The 22,195-nt window shown below is 40.6% G+C and overlaps 1 protein-coding gene across 2 annotated transcripts in view; it reads left to right on the forward strand.

The window, feature by feature from the left end:
- Positions 1 to 21,953, forward strand: part of npffr2a (neuropeptide FF receptor 2a) — a 34,962-nt gene extending 13,009 nt beyond the window's left edge. Inside the window, exons 3-6 of one of the 2 annotated variants that reach the window (XR_015719870.1) lie at positions 5,057 to 5,156; positions 11,982 to 12,852; positions 15,934 to 15,981; positions 21,936 to 21,953. Coding sequence is in view for 1 of the 2 variants with exons in the window: in XM_006797727.2 (XP_006797790.1) it covers positions 5,057 to 5,156; positions 11,982 to 12,834 (953 nt within the window). In the remaining variant the exon portion in view is untranslated. Of the gene's footprint in view, positions 1 to 5,056; positions 5,157 to 11,981; positions 13,683 to 15,933; positions 15,982 to 21,935 lie in introns of those variants that run through there. The other variant, XM_006797727.2, reaches the window with a different exon arrangement.
- The last annotated feature ends 242 nt before the right edge of the window (positions 21,954 to 22,195 follow it).

Raw genomic sequence — 22,195 nt, forward strand, 5'->3', positions numbered from 1 at the left:
TGAAAGCCTGCGTGCGCTAGTACCTCTTGCCACGAGTTCCCAGAATTCTTTGCGGTTTTACCCTTGAATGACGTCACATTTTCAATCTCTATACCATCTTATTATGTGACACCACCTGCAGCCATAACTGTTTTTGATCGCTCCAGAAGGTGATTATGTGAAGATTCTGTCAACATTAAGGTGTCATGGCCACGCAATTTCATGCAATCATGAAATGATAAAGCGGGATAGGAGACATCAGATTTATGGTTCAATAAAGGGAGGAACAAGTGATGACCCCGACCACTAGATGCCTGTTGCAACATTTTTATTTTTTGGGTTTGTTCTAAGAATTCATGAGTGAGTCAGCTTGTCACATTTCATGTTACACAAGATAGATAACACGAGATGTTTTAGAAGAGTATACTGCAGTAAATTCTCTGCAGTGTGTTATGTTGCATGACCTAGTGGAGAGGCCGTGTTAAGAGGGCAAGAAAGATTACCGTCGGCGTCTCCAGCAGATTTTTCGTGCCACTGAAGATCCAAACATTTGAGCGAGAAGGGAGCCCAAAGTGATGATCAGGCGAAACCTTCTATGTTTGCTGATCGACTGTTGAGATTTGAGTAAAATATCAGTGGACATAATGGTGAATGTGATGCCAGCAGACAACAAAAAAAGGGTTCAAGGTGAGTCAAGCTGCAGTTTGTATGAAGACAAAATGAAAGATTCATTCAGACGCCAGCAGGCCAGAGAGCTTCTGTCACAGAGATGAAAATTGAGCTCTCTCAGCTGGAACGCAAAGGGCTGTGTCAATCATAAAACGAGCAGAGCTCATCACCAGTCTGCCTGCACTCCATCTTTCAGTTCTTTCAGTGTCAGGAAGTAGGATACAGAGAAATTCAGTGGCATTTGGCCAATAAATCACTCCGACATCTCAATTCAGCTCTGCTTTCCATTATTGCGTCAGAACAGATTAGATGCCATCGTAATCTGTCTGTCTGCACAGTTTGCATGTTACTCAGGCTGCATGTAAAACATGACCTTATGCATCATTTTTTCTCCTTGTAGCATAATAATCATGTGTTTACAGTGATCGTGTACCGAGCTTCGAGTGCAGCCAAACATGGGCGACCTACAGCTGAACACTGATAATGCACGATGCATTCAGGCATCGGAGCCGCTGCTGCTGCTGATACTGCGCTCATGTGCTGCTCACACCTGTAAAGGCTCTGGGATGTGATGCATATCCTTTGTTGTATGTTAGTTTCGGTTGTCAATGAAAACTCTGGGTGTTTGATTTATATTTAAAATTTCACAAATACCAAAAAGATATATTTCTGTGATAAAATGTGTTGATGACAGATTGTGGACAAAAGAAAGGCACAATTTAATTTTGCAGGCAATAATTTCCAAATCAGGAGAATTAAGTTAGGACAGGGGCCACAAAAACATGTAAAGTGATAATAATACATTTAAAAAACACACAGTGGAACATCTGATAACTAAGGTGTTAATTAGTAGCATTATTTGGAATAAACAGACATTTCCTGAGAGGTTGCAAATTCCACTCTGAAGGACTGCGTGTGCAAACATCTCACCATTATGAAGAATTTTTGGTGCGTAAACAAATAAATGTGAGGTTCGGCCTCTCAGGAGCACTCTCTCTGCGATCAGGAAAACAAGTAAAAACTCTAAAATGCAAACAAACAGATGCATAAAGCACATTTTCGAAATGCTGATATCTCCTGGGTGCGCAGCACTCAAATCTGTTTCCAAACTACAGCTAAGCCCTCCGTGGCTGAAAACACCTAGAAATGCTGTTAAAATGAGAGGTGATGCAACCAGAGGTAACTTGCCCCTCATCTCACCTTTCCGAGACATGTTGCTGGCATGAATTTAAAAAGGAACGTACTAAAATGTGTTTCTGCATTTTTAACTCACATTTTTTCAGCTTTTTTGGAAACAAGACTGGACTTAATGTTAATGGAGGTCAGGGGTCAGGGCTTTAACACCGTACATGTACAGCTCTCCATTTGACTATGAGACTGTGAAGCTTCCCAACCCCAATGAAAAGCAGTGCGATGACGGTTATGTTCTTTCAGCTATAAGAGGCTCTTGTTTAGCCCGTGTGTGCTCTGAAAAGACTGGACTACTCGCAATCCGCCGCAGTTTCTAAGAAAGCTTTCATCTACAGCCCATGTGATGATGCTCTAGTTCACCGTGATTGATGGTATTGTCATCTGCATCGGTGCTTACTGCCAATTCAAACTATATGAAAGAGGCATCACAAGAAGATTAAAAAACGCCCAAAATCTGCTCGTCTGCTCAGCACTCGATTGTGAGATTTGGGAGATGCTGTGTAATTTTGGTTAATAACATATTGTGTGTAACAGAAGTGCATTGTCACACTGTATAATATAATTTTGTGAATAGAAATTATTGTAAAAAACAGTCACTGCAGACTCCAGCATGAAGAAATTGGTGTTTGAGGATATTTTTTATTATGGAAACAGTAATTAAAAATGACACCAGACCGTGTCTGCTGCTTCTAAATCCAGTATGCGGATGGATGGCAGCTCAGGATATCAGCATATTGTCTGCCTACACAGAAGAAATTTGATGAAAGTGGGTCTGTCTCTGCCTTATTTAGAGTTTTCTGTTCTGAAAGGGATTAAGAAGCTGGGCGTATTATGTAGACCGCTTGTTAATCTGTTTATTCCTTAAAAAATGAAATAAAGGAAGACAAGGAGGTAAACATATACACAGTGAAATAAAAATACGCTTTCAGTCCAGTTATTTCTACCATTATATTTATCTGACATCATCCATGTAAGAGAGCAAACTTCCAGATCGTTGTGCTCCCACCTGTGCGACGCTTAATCCTCAAATAATTTACATTAGGGATGCAACGATACCAATTTTTTCAAACCGATACGATACCGATACTTGGATCTGAGTACTTGCCGATACAGAGTACAAAAACCAATACTTCTACCACACACACACACATGCAATGAATTGGAAGACAGGTTTTATTTTATTCTCTGCCGATAAAAAATAAAATCTTAATAAAAATAACCACAAAAAAATTTCAAGTGAAAAATAAGCACTTCTGTTAAATTATTGCAGAGTTTCCACATTGTAATTTAACAAAATATCACTGAACTATTGGCACTGTCTCGAGCTTTCAGAATAATAAATAAACACTTCTGTTTGGAATAAAATAAATACAAATTAGGTTTGAGAATAAAATAAACTTTTAAATTGTTGCAGAGTGTCCATATTGTAAACAAACAAACAAAATAACGAAAGTATTTGGCATTGACGAACTCCCCATCTGCCCGTGGATCATCAGTCCACTGTGCACACACTGCTTGTCTTTACCTCTTCAGAAAGTTTTGGCTGGGAATTTCATATCGCAGCTCGAGTATGCTGAGAAGACGGTGCAATCCTATGTTTTCCATGGCCAGCATTGGCTGGTCATCCAGAGCAATAAAATGAGTCGAGCCTCTGTTATTTTAACTGTCCGTGGATTTTCTCTTGACATTTTTCTTCGCTTTTCCAAAACCTGAGTTAAAGTTGGCTGTTCCACACTGCTGACATTTTGTTTAGCCTAGCTACAGCAGCCTCCAGTTTCTCTTTTTTATCTGGAGCCGCCAGTCTGACTCGTCTAACCCTGTGCCTGTTTAGCGCGGGATGTCCCCCTAGTGGCCAATCTAAAAAACTACAACAGAAATGACAAGCCACCCTCTGATTAATGAAATAAGTTGGTATCGGTTCATGGTATCGGTTAACTTTTATGAGTATGAGTACACACACATTTTACAGTATCGGCCCCGATACCCGATACCAGTATCGGTATCGGTGCATCCCTAATTTACATAGTTCAAAAACAAGACTTGTGAAAAGGTGACTTCCAAATACTTTCCTCTTTCATATCCCTTATTCTGTTTCTTAGATATACATTTTAATATCTTAAACCAGTAACAGAGATATGCCTTATGTTATTATTAGAAACCAGTTGGGTTTCTGTCTACTGTAGCAGAAGGCTTTTTCCTTGCAGATGTGCTTTGATAATTTATGTAATACCAGGTTCATTTTCAAACTCAAAGAGCCCCATCAGGTCCCCCAAAATGTAGTAACACTGCTGGTGGGTGGAGATAGAAACACTATTATAAAGTTCCCTGAAAATCTCGTCCTATAAATGTTTTTCTCGTCACTGTTAAATGCCAATATTTTAAAACTCAGATTTCAACTTCACTAATAAGAACAACACGCTCTGCCAGGAACCCCACGAGGTTTGTTCATTCAGCCTTCATCTGGTATAACAATTAATTGCAAGTGCAGATAAATGGCTCATATCAACATCCTTCTAGCCTGCTGGCCTCTCGGGCACTTGTTTGTGCAGTGAAGCTCCTATATGAATGAACCGGAGACGGATCCACACGTTTACTGAATGGTTAAAAGCATTTTCTGCAGATTTTACTAAACTATTCTTGCACAAAGTCCTGACTGAGGATTCCTTGAGTATCGTGTTTCTTCTTCCTGTTCACTCTATACTGATGATTGTCTGCAGGCTACGCATATTAAACATCAACACTGTAGGTGTTACTGTTACCAGCATCACTGATTACATATTGTTCCCAATCCAAACACTTGCTTATGGCATTAAGACAAATCCCCTCAGCTTCAGCGTACACTGTGAGTTTGTGGGTGTAATCTTTGTTTTCTCGTTTCTTATTCTTTTCCAGAATTTATATAATAAGTACTGGAAATCACATAGAGAAGTCGTGCCTCTCAGGCCTTTGCATACATGTGGGTCACATAATTACATAAGTCCTTCCAGATTAACCGTGTGTTTAACACTATGTTCTGGATTATTAAAAGGTTGTTTTGAAAAGTGTTTCCTAAATGGCCTTCTGGCTTTTTCAGAACTCTTAGAGGAACTGATGGTTCCCTCTGTGTCCCAGTAGTATGCCATTACATGAGTCACAGCCTGGGGCTACAGTCATCGCCAACTGTCACAGTTTGTTGTCTCAGTAGTAAATCAGCTGAGTGCATCTCTCTTGTCAACAGGATGGCCTTTCGGAAGCTTGGTCTGCAAAATGAGCGGCATGGTTCAAGGCATCTCTGTGTCAGCTTCTGTCTTCACGCTCGTTGCTATTGCTGTTGACAGGTAACGTAGATGTATTTTATCTTTTAAGCTGCTTTTGAAAAATATATAAAGGTCGCAGCATCTTTTATGCAATTTGTTCAGTATGTGCTTTCCATGAATTTGTGTAATTAAGTACTTTGAAGTCCTGTCATGATCCTGGGTTTGTGTGAGCTTGTGATTCCTTTTAGTTGTAAGAGTCTCTCGTTTGGAATCTGTTTGTACTGTTTTTATATTCTCTTCCTCCTTTGTCATCTCTGTCTCCTCAGTCATGTCTGTTTGCATTTCTTTTTCTATGTCAATTCGGTGTTTCTTGTTTCGTGTCAAGTTTGTATATATCAGTCTGTCACCTGTTCACTTAGTTCCTGTTTAATTTGCCCTTGTCTCATGTGCTTTGCGTGTAGCTTTGTTTCACTCTGTCATGCTGTGTTTCCCCAGATTACCTCTTGTGTACTTAAGCCTTCAGTTCTCCTGCAGTTCCACCCCCAGCTTTATTTAAAACAGTCTTTTAGAGTGAATGATATCATTAAGCTTATGACAAAGCTCCGATGGGTAATAATAATAATAATGGGGTGCCGAGAGAAGAACTGTGGTACTGCATGAGTAGGGCTGGGTATCGTCACTGATTTCTAGAATCGATTCAATTCCGATTCACAAGGTCCCGAATCGATTCGATTTAATTCGATACATTTACATATTTTTGTATCTATAAATATGAGACAAAATTTTTAGGAGTAATTATTGATGATAAACTTTGTTGGAAGCCCCACATAGAACATGTGAAACGGAAATTATCCAAGTCTATTTCTATTCTTTATAAAACAAGAGATTTTTTGAATAAAAACTGCCTTTATTTATTGTATACTTCCCTTTGTTTGCCTTATATGACCTACTGTGCAGAAATTTGGGGGAACACATACAAAACATATTTGGATTCAATATCTAAATTGCAAAAAAGAGCTATTAGAATAATAAATAAAGTTGGATATAGGGAGTCAACCAACCAGTTTTTTGTAGGATCATCTATGTTAAAATTCATGGACATTATATATTCTAAAACTTTAGAAATTATATATCGTGTGATTAAAAAGAATGTTCCAATTTGTATTTTAAGTATGTTTCAACTAAGAGATGGAAAATATGATTTGAGGGGGTCTTATAAGTTTGAAATGCCTAAAGTGAGAACCAATGTTAAGTATAGATGTGTGTCAGTTTTGGGAGTGAAATTATGGGATGGACTTAATGATGAACTGAAGATGTGTTTTTCTTTGTCATTCTTCAGGAAGATTTTAAAAATTAGTATTATACAAGGTTATAGAAATTTGGTTTGTTAAAAAAGGTTTGTGTTGATTTAATTTCTTAATTTCTTGATTTATCATTGATTTCTTTTCAAACTGTTATACAACTTATTTATCAATGCTATTTATTTTCTTGGTTAAGGATTTGATTATTTCTATGGGGGTAAGGGATAGGATAAGTATAAGCCATAAGGCTTCAGCCTATTCCTTTTTCGGTTACTGTTTGAGTACTTTTATGTAAAATTATAATCTGTTGTTGTTGACTGAAATAAACATTTCAAATTCAAAAAATTCAAATTCAAAAAAGGAAGCTGACACTTTCGAGACTTTATCAAAGGTGTGAGCGTCACAGCAGAGGCCTTTGTGTCAAAGTAGCTGAAGATAAAACACAGAAAAACATGAAGGTGATTTTCCTGTTCTGGGATTTTATAAAAATAATCTGCAGTAGATCAAAAACAAAAGAAAACCATTAATCAACATATGAACATTACCTCTGAAGTTACAGCGGCACAGCGTTTTGCATTTTGCATAATTTTAAAAAGTTGAAATTTGTTCAGTATTGAACAGCAGAAATTAGGTTTTCTTTTCGGAAGTAAGTAAAACAAAAAAAAAACGTCGGCCGACAGCCTGTAAATAATGGGAGTCTTGTGCGTAACAAGCAAGCGAATAATGCAGAAAACAGACAGAGAGAGAGAGCTGTGCATGAAGTGTGATTTTATTGTGGTTGAAGCAAAACAGCAAAAGTCAGAGGGCGATGACGATGTTTATTTGAAGCGTAGTTTGGATCTTCTTTTGCTGCTGGTTTGGTCAATATTGTTTGGAGAGACATCAAACTAACAACTTTATGATCAGCGCAAAAAGGGCGTGAACACAAAGCGTGGAGCTGCCGACAGATCAGAATCAGCGAGCTGTCGGCTTTCAGCCCCGACTGTGAGAAAGGCGACATCTCACTGATTCTGATCCGCGGGTCGCGCTGTGTGTTTAAGTCTTTGTGCAGAATCTGTGTTCCTGCTCTCATTTACTGTCTTAGCTGTTTGGTGGTTGTTGAAATTTTGATCTTTCACCTGAGATTCTGGCATTTCGGGCAAAATAAATTTATATTAAAAAATCGATTCAGGATTTTAATGAAACGATTTTACGTTATCCAAGCCAGAATCGATTTTAATCGATAAATCGATTATAAAAACCCACCCCTGTGCATGAGGAAGTCAGAGGTATGTGAGGGGGGCGTAGGAAAGACAGTGGTAAGGTGTGACAGATGGGTTTAAGTTGAGCGTGGGATCGTTTGCAGTAGTGATGGACAGGAGTTTCTGTGGACTATGATGTTTGCAGACAACTTTGAGATCTGCAGTGAGAGTTGGAAGCAGATGGAGGAGAATCTGTAGCGGGGAGGTATGCTCTGGAGAGAAGGGGGAGGAGGGTCTGTAGAAGCAAAACAATACATGTGTGTGAATGGATGAAATTAAATACCTGGGGTCAAGCATCCAAAACGATGGGCAGTGAACAAGAGAGGCGAAGAAGAGTGCACAGGCTGGGTGGAGCAGGTGGAGATGAGTGTCAGGGGTGATTAGCTGCTACCTTTCTATCACAAGAGTGAAAGGGAAGGTTTATAACATGGTAGGATAATTGGCTGTGGTGATGGCACTGATAAAAAGACAAGAGGTCGAGCTGAAGATAGTAAAACTTAATTTGGAGAGACCAGGAAGGACAGGATTAGAGGGACAGAGGGCTAGCTCAGGTTAAAAAGCATGGAGACAAAGGTAGAGAGGCACGGGTAAGATGGTTTAGGGATGCTGGAGATACGGGACAAAAGATTTTGAACATGAAGCTGCCAGGCAGGAGGGAAAGAGTGAGACTCTAAGAGCAGCAGCCCAAACAAGAAGACGTTGATGACAGTAGGCAAGGAAATGGTAGTGCTCTGATGCAAAGAAACAGGAAACTGCAGTTCTGAGAGAATTTTATGGGGATTATCAAAATTCCCATAAAATCCCCTTGTTTCTATACTTTCTGCGGCCCATCTGGCCTGAGTCGGGCTCCCTGCTGGCCCCAAACACCACAGATAGCTGACATACATCTATTTGTGTCCTCTAATCGAGGATTACACGCATGTCAGTGATGGAAACAGTGGATCCTGTCTCCTCTTATCTCGTGTGTGCAGAAATGCACCTAAGCCATCACCGTTAGTTACGTCCCGGCCTCTTGGTGAGTGTTACAGGAGATTTGTACCGTTACAGTAACAGAGTGCATGAGCTGAACAACTGCTGAGCAAACAGAGAACCTTTGTCTTCATCCAGTCGTCCTTTACTCACCAGTCAGGGCAGATGGCCCCGCCCCTCCCTGAGCCTGGTTCTGCTGGAGGTTTCTTCCTGTTAAAAGGGAGTTTTTCCTTCCCACTGTCGCCAAAGTGCTCATAGGGGGTCATATGATTGTTGAGTTTGTCTCTGTATCTATTATTGTACGATCTATCTTACAATATATATAAAGCACCTTGAGGCGACTGTTGTTGTGATTTGGCGCTGTAGAAATAAAACTGAATTAAAAATTGAATCGAACCAGAGAATCGTCTTAATCTACAGCTTCTCTCAGCCTTTGGGTATTTAATAGTTGAGCTATTATACCAATATTTTTTTTTCATTCTCAGACTGTTGCTGTTTTTGCCTCAGCAGGAAATGAAAATGCTACGGCAGCGTTTCCCAACCTTTTGGAGCCGCGGCACATATTTCACATTAGAAAAATCACACGGCACCAAACAAAAGTGTCACAAGAAGCATAGATAATTTTTCACCAGGCACAGTGGAATTTGCTCAGTTTGTCCCCAGTATACCTTTTTTGCTTTCTTCTGACCACTCCTGCCTTCATCTGGGTGAGAATTTTCTCTAGGACCCAGGTCGGATTGACCACTTTTCCTTTTCAAATATGCATCTGTTGCTATTACACGCTGCGTTATCTCACTCACAGCATGACATTATGTAATTTCTTCTTTGTCTTCTGTTTTACTGGCGGTTGGCAACCCATTTAATAAGAGCAGGTAGTTGTGCTGCCCTCTAGTGGAAGAGAATGTAGTTGTTACTCACACCGATCGCTTAGAGCACTAATCAGGTGGAACCGGATAATCTTCCACGGCACATATGCGCCGTAGCTACGGAGCATCTGTCAGCTAAAGGAGGAAAGATTTTCTCTTGGGTGAAAAAGGAGACCAAAAACAATCCTTAAAATTGCCTGTAGTGCAGGGTTCTTCATAATGCATGAAGTTGGAGAATATTGGACTGCAGGCTTAGATCGCAGAGACACGCCTCTAAAACACTGCCAGTCTTACTTAGCTATAAGTGGCGGCTGTGTAAAGAAGCATTTATATTCAAATTTTATCTGCTTGTTTCCCTCAAGTGGCAAAAAAATAAATTAAAAAACAAAACAACTACCCTGCCCCTTTTTTCAAATTCAACAAATGTCAGTGGAATCTGTTTTGTGATGTCTTGTTGAGAAAGCCGGACAGGCTTGTGCAGCTTTATTATCTTTAACTGGCACATGTCTTCATTGCCGTCCACAAAGATGTCAACAGTCGGATGTTAATCCTGCTTAATCGCTTTACAAACAAAGCAAGAGGCTTTAGAGTCCAGTCTGTCGCCAGCACTCGAGCCCCACATCCTAAGTGGAGTTAGATGGTGTAAATATGAGGGTGACAAAAGCTCTGCATGGTGTAAAATGACAGCGCTGTATATCATCTCTCTGTCCTCAGACTCTAGACATGCAGCGATATCACTCTATCACTATTTGATATCACTACAGGCTGTCTGTGCCTCTGGGATGGACAGATTTTGAAATGCTCTGACATACAGAATTGAAAGTCACCTTCAATATCCATCAGCTACATACTTAGAATTAAATTTGAAAGGACAAGGAGACAGAGCTCTGTGTTGTCACCTTTGTTGTCATTGTTCAGTGAGCCAGTAATCACTCAGTCTCATTTTCTGTGCCTTCACCTTACTGCTGTCACATTACACTGCACTGTGTCATCATGACTAATTTAATACCAAAATATCTTTTCAGCCTACGAGCAACTCATTTTAAACTCCGAGAGTCATGCAGGTTGAATGTTTGCACAGCATCCCCAGTTGGATTGAAGCTTTTGATTACATGTTGTTGTGTTACTGTGAAGTCAGTGGACGTCTCAGACAATGGCTGGAGAAAAAGGCACAGAAGAAGAAGCAGTGACATTATAAACACCGAAAAAGCAGACTGGCCCGGGGGAACTTATTTAGTCACTCGTTTTTCCAGCGCTGCACAGTGACAGGCATCAAGAAAAAAAGGGCTTTACTTCACAGTGACATCCACGAAGCAAATTAGCTGCAACAAAATAAGTCCAACTGAAACTTTTGAAACACAGTTTGCATGCTTAGACACAATGCAGCTGACATGACCGTCAGATACTGCAAACAAATGGAAAGTGATGGTGTAATGTTTGCATGGAGAGGTGAGAACACGACCATAGACCATATATGCAGCATATAACCAGTCAGTGGTTGCTGGAGTACTTTTCTATGCTGTGGTGTGCAGCAAAGGACTCATCCAGGCTGGAGAAACTAATCAGGAAGGCTGGCTCTGTGGTCGGCATGAAGCTGGACACTCTGGTGACAGTGGCAGAGAAAAGGACACTAAAGAAACTGCTGGACATTATGGACGATGCTGGGCATCCTCTGCACACGGCCATAAACAACCAGAAGAGTCTGTTCAGTGACAGGTTGCTTCTCCCAAAGACAAGAACCAACAGACTTAAAAACTCCTTTGTCCCACACGCCATCAAACTGTTTAACGCCTCTCTGGAGGGGAGAGGGAGGGGAGACAGGAGGACAAAGGAGGGGGAACAACTAAGCTGTAGTGCCTCTTCACTTCACTGTGCAATTACCTTTGTTAATAGTCAACGGTGCAATAGACCTCAATACTTTAAATGTGCAATTTCACTTGTATTTTTATTTTTATTCCTATTTATTCTATTTATCCCCTTCGTATATTTTATTTATATATGTCTCTGTATTTATATATATATATATATATATATATATATATATATATATATATATATATATATATATAATATTCTGCTCACGCTCTGTAACTTCTGTTGGTGCTGTGCTTTTGGAAACCAAATTTCCCAGAGGAACCCACCAGAGGGATTAATAAAGTTTTATCTTATCTTATCTTATATAAGCTGATTTCTAAATGAATTGTACAAGTGCTCACTTAAAGAACACATTTGTGCTTCTTAAGGCTTTGAAAACAAAGGGAAATGACACAAAAAGTCCTCGTAAACCTTAATGTCCTAATGAGCTAATCAGCAGCATTTATTCAAACAGCATGCCAGGTGCACAGTGACCTTCAGTGCAATGATGTGAACGCCATGTAGCTTTTCAGACACACATGCTCACGTAGTCAGTTGCTATAAAAGTAAAAATGAGTTATTTAACACAAAAGATCCTCAATATGATTACAATAAGTCTAATATCACGAGGTTCCTACATGCATCTTAACCATCACCTTTTGTACCCTCTTGCAGGTTCAGATGCATCGTCTACCCATTCAAGCAAAAGCTGACCATCTCCACAGCCACGCTGATAATAGTGATCATCTGGGTTCTGGCCGTATCCATCATGTGTCCCTCTGGCGTGATGCTACAAGTGACCAAGGAGCAAACCATCCGGGTGTTGCTGGGATACGATAACAAAACGATTCCTTTTTATTGGTGCAGAGAGAACTGGCCGAACCAAGACATGAGAAAGATTTACACCACAGTCCTGTTCGCCAACATCTATCTCGCCCCTCTTTCCCTCATCGTGATCATGTACGCCCGGATTGGGATTACGCTTTTCAAAACAGCCGTTCCGACGGGAGGAAAGCCGGGCCACGAGAACCGCCACACGGTGTCCAAGAAAAAGCAACGCGTCATTAAAATGCTTCTCATAGTTGCTTTGCTCTTCATCCTGTCCTGGCTGCCTCTGTGGACTCTCATGATGTTGAGCGACTACGCCAGGCTGACTGAGCAGCAGTACAGGATCATCAACATTTACATCTACCCCTTTGCCCACTGGCTGGCCTTCTTCAACAGCAGCGTCAACCCCATCATCTACGGTTTCTTCAACGAGAATTTCCGCAGAGGCTTTCAAGCCGTGTTCAAGTTCAGCCTGTGCACAGCCGACGGCCAGCGGAGGAAAACCTACTCGCACAGGCTGCAGGGAAACTCTGTCCTCCCTGCGAATAATGCACAGACCTGCCTGGAACCCATCTCTCTCAACAGCTTGGAAAAGAACACGTCCAGGCGAATCCACCATGTCACCGAGCAGGATTTGGTCATGGAGGACCTGGAAAAGGCATCTTGCAGCAGTGGGGGTGTGACTGCAGTGTCTATTTGAGGACGCACACACTTTGTTGTAGGTGGTGAGGAAAGATATTTGAATCTTAAATCATGCTGTGCTGTGCCTAAGAAAACCACGAGGCTCCCTTAAATAGATTTTACAAGCGGATGGTGAGCTGGAAAATGTCCAAGATTTCAATACAATAAAAGATTTCAAGGCAAGAAAATAAATAAAAATAATAAATACACATCTTTAAGTGACTAGTGTTGAGGGGAACACAGCCTTTGGTTGTAATCTTATCACTTCAGATGCACACGATGTGACACACGTGCTGGTTTGTAGCCATCAAGGACGGGACTTAATATTCCTGCTGTTGGTCAATTAGACTTGTCAATATTGTTTTGATAACAAGCTGCTGCACACTTGACACACAGATGGTGTCAAATTAAAGGGGAAAAAGCAGCCAACAACATCATGTAAGATTTCTGGCCCAAAACTGTGGTGGAGGGATGAGCGCCATCCTTTCAAAATGCATTTCTAGTCTTTTAATGATTCATAACTGTTTAAGGAGCCCCTGTCAAACTTGAAGAAACGGCCCTGATCACGACAGAAACGTTTCGTTATAGGAGACAAAAATAGACGTAAAAATCTGATAAAAGTCCCTGAAAGCATAAAAGAGCCCCCAGAAGTGTTCTGGTGTTCCTTTAATCTTTAATCTGCACCATATAAAGTTTCTATGTATAAATGTATAAAGATGCATCAAACATGACAGCACTTGCAGAGAAGATTTCAAGATTCATGTATACAAATAAAATTTCTGCTCCCATGTCTTTGTAGTGTGGCAAACTACACAAACAAAAATCCTCCCAACATCTGTCTCGTATTATTTGCTTCTGCTGAAACCTTATGCCAGGCTCACACTGTGCGATTTTTGGCCCATTTTGAGCCGATTTTTGAGTCGTGCGACCGTTTTGGCGATCGGCCCGATTTTGGCCTTAATCGTGCATCGTGCATCGTGTAGTATACGTGGGGTAACGAGAAGCGATTAACACCTCACGACCAGCTCCCGATCATCAATCGCTTGGTCACGAGGATTTCAAACCTGTTTGAAATCCTCACGACTGTCGTGAGGGTGTCACCGCAGTTTCTCACACTGTCACACACAAAATGATCACGACCACAACAACCGTGAAAATAGTTGGATGGACATTGCTGCTCAATCACAGCTGCCTGATCATGTTTTTCATTAGTGATTTAGCAAAGTTGATGGTGGTGGTGCGTGTCTGTGTGAGTGAAAGACAGAGAGGGAGAACCTTCATTTTATGGACGCACAGTGTGAGCACTCGGGTCGCATCAGAGCATCGGGTCGTATAGTGTGAGACCTGCATCGTGACCTATGAACTTCTAACCCCTGCGAGTCAATCGTGCAGTTTGAGCAGGAGCTGAATCGCGCGACTGAAAAACATCGCACAGTGTGAGCCCGGCATTAAGCAACTTTCAGATCACGAGGAGAAATCCCACGTTGTGTGTTTGTGTCGCCTAATGTTTGAACTGCTTTATTAAGTCAAACAACATAAACAAGTTATAAAAGTCAAAGGGCTCAAATGAGGAATAAAGGAGTTGAGAAAAGAAGTTGATGTAGCAACTATTAGCAAGTATTAGTCGTCACGATCTTTTATATTCACAGATGCATTAATACATGAGATCGGTTCTTATTTAAAGCGAGGCATGTTTTTATGCTCCGCTATCACAGCCACAGCATGTCACACTCACTGCAGAGATCAACTAACAATTTCAGTAAATATGAAATCTTTTTCTATGATTCCTATTAGGGCTGCATGATTAATCGTTAGAAAATCGCGATCTCGATTCATACTTATGTGCGATCTCATTTCCAAATGACAACGATTTAAAAAAAAGAAAAAGAAAAAAAAAAGACGACGATTGCACCGCATTTTGATCCGGGACGTAATCTGCATGAAAACAAGTGCTCACTCTTCCTGCTCAACAAATGACAAGGGCGGAGCCTTATACCATGTGATACAGAAGCCAAGATATGGCTCCATCAACACTGTGCAAAACGAGGGATTTAGGAAAATGATCAACACCCTAGACAAACGCTACACAGTGCCGTCCCGCAACTATTTTTCTATTGTTGCACTACCTGCTCTATACACGCAGTGTCGAGCAACGGTGGAGACGGAAGTTCAAGCAGTACAACATTTTGCAGCAACGACAAAATGTGAGACATTTGTTGTTTTTATGTTTATTTATTGTTTTTATGTTCAGTCTCAACTGTTACGAAGTTGATGTGCAGTTAATAAGTGCAATAAATATTTATACTGGAAAAGAAAATCGTGAGAGAATCGTGATCTCAATTCTAAGCAAAAAAATAATGATTCTCATTTTATGCAAAATCGTGCAGCCCTAATTCCTTTGCCATTAATCTAGAGGCTTACAACAAGCTGTTTTGTAACTCAGTTTGTAGCTGCTGCTATAAAAATGGTGCAGAAAGGCGACATCTTTACACTAAGAAAGGCAAGTTTGTGTGAATCAACTCAAAGGAAAAAAAGTAGTAGACTGTAAAGCAGGAGCAATCAGCCTTTGTTATGAAAGTAGCCATAATTAAGCAGTTTTTGATCTAACGTGCATATGGAGACATGAACGGACTTTAGGTGTAGCTACGGATGGTTGTCTTTCTGTGTCAGCCCTGAGATCAGGGTAGCCTCGTCTATGACAGTCGGATAAGCAGCTAAGAAAATGGATCGCCTTCTTTGAAACTGAGTAACTCCAAAACCACAAAGACAGAAAAAACCTGTTTGTGCAAAAGTGACATTTAAAGGTTGTAAAACTTAAAAAATGAAGGTTTCAACTTGATTTTGATTAAAGTCCAGCAGCAGAGCAAACACACCAGTGGTTAGGAGTGTTTGTGTTCTGTTCTCCAGTCCGACACTGGAGATGGACACAGAGGCTGAGGTTTGAGAGCCCTGCTATAGAGATTGAATTAACAATGATAAACATGTACTTTGCTTATGATAACTAAAATAACGTCACCTAATAAATGTGCTAATGATGTGTTGACATTAAAACATTAGAATCATTATTTGTGAGGATGTTGCTTTGAGCTGAAGACAGTTTGTGTCTTTTTATTGACAGAAAGACATTCAGCAGGAAAGATGATACTTGCCAACAGATATTCTGCAGGTGACACATTTACTTGCTTTTTTATTCGGGCATAAAGCCCAAATAAATCATGAAATCTATGATTATCCATTTACAAAATGTTCATTCAGGATTTTACCCTAAAATCTGCTCTGTAAACATCCACACATCAACATGCAATTATGCACATTATTTATACAGAAACCTTCAATGAGCCCTTTATGAATGTGCCGTGTAAACACATCAAATCTTTTCCTGTCATTTTATTTGATTTTATAAAATCTCTCTTTGAACCCTGTTGTGCTGTCGTCACAATGTAAATATGATCCGATGACTTCAGTCGCTTTTTGTACTAAATGTCCTTTTTCAAGCAATTTTGAAAATATTGATAGAAAAGATTATAAATCACAGAAAAAGCAAAGCTGTAATCATCAAAAACATCATGATTTTACATTATTTACATTGTATACTCTGGCAGCTGTGAGATCTAAACTAGAACAACTTCAAGGGGCACCTCGATTGCAACACTTAAATGCTTTGGTCTTGTTGACATCTTTATATGTGTCGATTTAAACAAAGGTTAAAATTTAACATTGCTTTATGTAGTTTACCCTTTCAGTAAGCAACACATCTCGTGTTTGCATCTCTCTCCTGCTACAAAACCCCTCAAGTAAGCCTGAACAGTGCAGCAAAGGCAAACCAAGCCAGCCATCGCTAAATAAAATCACCCAAAAACTCGACTAATTTTAGTCGCTGCTTTTGGCAAAACCACCGCGGGGTAAACTAGAATGTGGGAAGGCAAATAATTACTGCAAATAGCATCAGAGCAACTTCATATCAGGCTGTAATGAGTTTGCGTGCAGTTGGAGTTTACAGTGACTTGCAGTCAGTGATCCATTTTGGAAACACTGTCAGCGTTCTCTAACGATGAATGCCTGCAGTGAAATGTGCAGGACAGCTGCTTTTAGGGACAAGGCAGTCACCCACGAAGTCATGAACCCGCTAAGCCGAATCACTAATATAGCTCAGTGCAGCTGAACCACGTATGGTTGCTGAGACTGCAAGAAAAAAATTAAAAGAATACCAATACATCCAGGATGAGGCGTGTGGTGTCAGTTAAGGTAGGCAGTATTTACCTCTCAGATAAAACATGTTCACAGTCCAATGATTTCCACGTTTTAGATAAAAACTGCTGAGTCTTTACAGTTAGCACAGATATATACACACTGATAATACGCCATGTAATGTGATACAATTCAGTTTTAAAGTTGAGCTCTACAACCTAAAATTTCTTCATATCGCTCCAACATTTAGCTTTAGTGTGAGTAGGGATGGGTATCGAAACCCGGTTCTTGTTGAGAACCGGTTCCCACTGTTTCAATTCCTTGGAATTGTTTGCCATTTTTGCAAACGATTTCCTTATCGATTCCAGTCACCCCGAATGACGTCACCCCGAATGACGTCACCACGTTGCGGAGCGTCATTTACCTGGCAGGAAACACGGCGCCTAAGCGGCTCAAACGCTCAAAAGTTTGATTATACTTTACGAGAACAGATGACAACAGGGCAACTTGCAATACTTGCAAAGTAGATATTTCATTTAAGGGAGGAAACACTACGAATATGCAAAAGCATTTGCTCACAAACACACGATGACCTTAAATGAATGTCGTGTTTTTAATTCGGCTCCGGACTCGTGAATCTCAACTCAGCAGCAGCGGTAACGTTTGCACGTCCTCTCCCGTTAATACGGCAGGTAAATAATCAACTAACAGTGCAGATTATGTTAGCGTGATCTGCCTTATTACAAACCTGCCATTACTGTGCATTTAGGTGACCATGATGAGAGACAGAGTCTGGCTCAGATGCTGGCAGTTCTCGCTGCAGTCTACCGTAGCGTCTCCTTTCAGGCCAGGATAGACGAATGTCACCGAGCAGTGACTCAGTTTGTGGTCAAAGGCTTGAACCCATTTGCCACAGCAGATGATTTTCAGTAAGTGAATGTGTTTAATTGTAGGCAGGGACATTACTGGATATTCTTGTGTAATTGCTACAGAATAATTTATGTTATACTTTGTTATTGCTACAGAAGAATATTTATTTTATTATTTTACATTTACATTTTTTTCCTGGGGACCCTGTGACACCCCATTGAAGAGCCGTAGGCTGTGGATCTCTTAAGATCTCACTGTTGGGTTTGTAAGGCCATGTTACTCCTAAATTTCTATCTTGTTCAAAGAGACAATATAAAACAAAGTTCTAAGCTAATCAACCTTAGTGTTCTCCTTTTTTACAAAGAATCGATAAAGAATCGAATCGTTAAACAGAATCGAAAATGGAATCGGAATCGTGAAAATCTTATCAATACCCATCCCTAAGTGTGAATATGTCATGTTTTTAAAAACCAAAACATCAAATTATTGCAAAATCAGCAGAAGCCTTTCAGCGCAGCAGCTCTTTGCCTGCTGTGAGTAAGTGCACAGTGATCACTTACTCACAGCAGGGGGGAATAAATAAATGGATCAGCTAACGCTAAAAAACTCGGACACTTCTCACGGGCAGGCAAACTTACGCTTGACAAGTTGTCCACATCAACCAGTTCAGTAAACAGATATCCACGTGCACGTAGAAACTAGCTGAACTTATAAGAGACAAACACATTTAGCCTCGTTTGCAAGTGGCTGCTTCCCTGCAGTTGACCGGTGCGCGGTCTCAGCACGATGAATGAATAAATGCAAGGCTCAGAGGTGACATCCATCCGCCACTTTTTTGTGTGCACTGGGCACAATGTACTGGACTCGATGTCATCAATTATTGCTATATGAGAGTCATTGTCCCAAAACATTAAGTTTTCAAAGATTAGATGAAGAACAAGTCTCTGTCTTGTTTAGAAATATCAAAAACAAACTGCCATCTTTACACTGTTTTATTATGGTGGCAGAAATGGTTTCCAGGCATTTTATAACTCCCGCTAACCTTTACACTGCAGTCACACCCTTGGTCTTTGTGGTCATAACGTACTCTGCCATTTAATGTAACTGCTAACACCCTTGGCATGTCTGGTGAAGAGGGTGCATGTCTCCCTTTAGACCCTGATTTGACCCCAAACAGCCTGCTCACTTCTTCACTTCATACTGCTACTCAAATTCAACTTTGTGCCATATTGATTATACATGCCAAAAGAATCCTTAATTTACTGTAGAGAGAGAAAAAATGCAGCGTGAATGTGGGCAAAGAAACATATACTCAGTATAGCTGAGTGGTTTTTAAGTTAGAGCATCGGGTGCCACTGGTCCTTTGAATCAAATCAGTACTTCAAATATGAATTCTCATGAAATAATAATAAAATTTACAGTACTGTGCAAAAGTCTTGAGCCACCACTCATTTCTTCATATTTTGCTGGGGAAACCGGTGCAGGGGAGCCCGTTCTCACTCCCGAGGCGTAACATGGCGACGTTTTGTCACGTCCCGCGGCATTCCTTAGGAACGCGAAAGGAGACTTTCGGCATTCTTATGGTACGCGGCGGGTTATGGCCGAAATCCAGTGCAATGACGCTCCTGCGGTAATCAACGTTCCAGCCCTGTATTCCAGCCCTAAACCTAACCTTATCCCTAGCCCTAACCATAACCTTTTTCCTGATCTTAACTAGGACTTAAATGATGTTAAATAGCGTGTTTCTAAGCGATTTGAGTCCATACGGTTCTCATATTTCCTCATTTTCCTCATTTTTCCGAGGTCGTCATTTAGGAACGTGGTGGGTAGCCGAAAACGTAATATGTTGACGATTTGTCACCTAGCGTAAAATGTTACGCTTTGGGAGTGAGAACGTGTTGTGCAGGGATTTATGGACAGCATAAACTGAAATACAGTGTATAAGGCAAGCTTTATTTATTCTTGTTATTTCTTTAAGTAGTCTTCAGGAATAGTTCTCCAGGCTCCCAGAAGGACATTCAAAGCTCTTCTCTGAATGTTTCTGCCTTTTATTCCGGTCTCCATCAAGACGTTCCCAGTCTGCTTTAATATATTGTTCCAGTGTGCGTTTTTCTATCCAGGTATGCTTTTACTGCATAGGCACTGTGTTTGGGATCACTGTCATGCTGAAAAATGTAGCGATTGCTAATCCACGTGCTTTTCAGATGGTGGTTCAATTTTCCGTGCTCGTAATTCATCAATTCTGAGAAGATCTCCAACACCACTGCTTGAAATGCAGCCTCAAACATGACAGCGCTCCTAAACCATCACAGTTATAACGTTTAGGCTTAGGTTCATCACGCCATCAGACCTGTTGCCACTGATTCATGTGTAATTTCCCACTGTTTCCCTTCAAAAATGGCTTCCAGCCAGCCAACGTGTCCACTGAGACCATTTGTGACGACTAGTGAACAGTATATGGATGGAGGGCCAGATGGATCTGAAGTCCTGAAGAGACGCATCTCTTTCTAAGAACCTGACTTTTAGATACTGTGCAGCTGCTGCAGATATTTCATCCCTCGAGTAAACTGCAGTTTTTACTCTTAACACTGACCTATGAGTCATTGAAGTGGCTTAACAAAACAACAAAAGCATTGCTCTAAAAATAATCAGAGGATTGAAATATGAAAAAGCTGTCAATGTCCAAAGAAAAGCTTTGAAAGACCTTCAGAAAGCCTGGAGAAGGTTTGCTCAAGACCCCTTTAAAAGAATGAGGAGAAAATCTGGCTTCTTGGAAGCAAAAATAAAGAACTGAGGAGTGGCTCAAGAGCGCTTAAAAAAAGTTAAGACTGGGGAATCTGGGCACTTACGAGATCTAAACTTGGATCCAAAGTGCATGTAGCAGCCTCTCTTATCCAAGCAGCATGGATACATCATAGCCACAACAAGGTTGTTTTTTTTAAATATTAATGCTAATATAAAGAACAAGTTTCACTACAGAGTCCAAATAACATATTTTATAGCATCATTCCTGGTTTGACTTCTTAAACAAACGAACAAAAATACCTGCAGAAAAAGAAACACTGTAAATATTAAATGAACAAAACCAAGATCCAGATCATGCATTTGATAATTAATACTAAGACATCGGACAATACTCACATATTTTTGTTTTTCAGCTTCAAAGTACTAGTTGTACCATTAGTTAAGCCAAAAATAGATATCCGTCCCACATTTTGGTGCGTTTCTCATTTTGTTATGTAGCCGTTACACTTTTCTCTGATTCAAGCAGTGAGCTGTTTTGATTTTACCACCAAAGACGTCATCAACAACACTGCTGAGGTACACAACACTTTTAGCACAAACATGTGTGAAGGTCCAGTTTTGAATGTAATGAATTTGTACTTTTTGGTGCCTGTGGTGAAAAAATAATAATCACGTTGGGATGAATTACTGTGAAATACTTTTTGTGATCTCTTGGTACCTTTGTGTAGCTTGCATGTGACTATTTTGTGTAGTAGCATGTGTGTTCTTTTGTGTTTGCACCTACATGTTCTTAAATATTGCTTATTTAATGGGACACAAATGTGGACTTTTTTTTAATAGAATGGAGATTGTAGGTTTTTACTGAAAGCGAGGAAGCGAACGGTGTCCTACTTTAAATTGTGAAGGGCTATTCATCAGATTATCTATTACCTCTGTGATTGTCAGCACAAAATTTAGGCAAGGTTTATAATCAAGTTTCTAATGAAATGTCTTAATGCCTCTAATTCATGCCACTAGTGGTAAAATAACAATTCCTTGACACGTTTGTTATATATTAGGGAGACCAGAAGTTTAATTGCCAGATTTAAACAGATGTGCCTCTGAAAAAGCCTGATGACATTAAAACAGACAGACCTGCGACAAATCGTAGACACTTTATTGGGTACACCTGTTCAGCTTGTTAACAGAGATATCTAAGCATCCAGGTGTGCAGACATGTTCGGAGTGACCACCTGAAGGTTGTTGGTGCCAGATGGGCTGGTCTATTTGAAAACACCCCCCCGGATTTTCCCCACAAACCATTTCTACGGTTTACAGAGAACCTGGAAGCAGATCCGGCAGTACACCAAGGCGTTCCCAGGCCAGCCTTGGGGGATCTGCCCCAGGGACTCGTCCAGGTGGGACATGTCCGGAACACCTCACCCACGAGGTTCCCAGGAGGCATCCTTATCAGACCTGATCCACCTCAGTTGGCTCCTTTCGATGTGGCGGAGCAGCGGCTCTAATCTGAGCCCCTCCCAGATGTCTGAGCTCCTTACACTATCTCTAAGGGAGAGGTCGGCCACCCTTCAGAGGAA

This window comes from Neolamprologus brichardi, chromosome 12 (genome assembly GCF_056152115.1).
Source record: "Neolamprologus brichardi isolate AB-2024 chromosome 12, ASM5615211v1, whole genome shotgun sequence".
NCBI classification, from domain to species: domain Eukaryota; kingdom Metazoa; phylum Chordata; class Actinopteri; order Cichliformes; family Cichlidae; genus Neolamprologus; species Neolamprologus brichardi.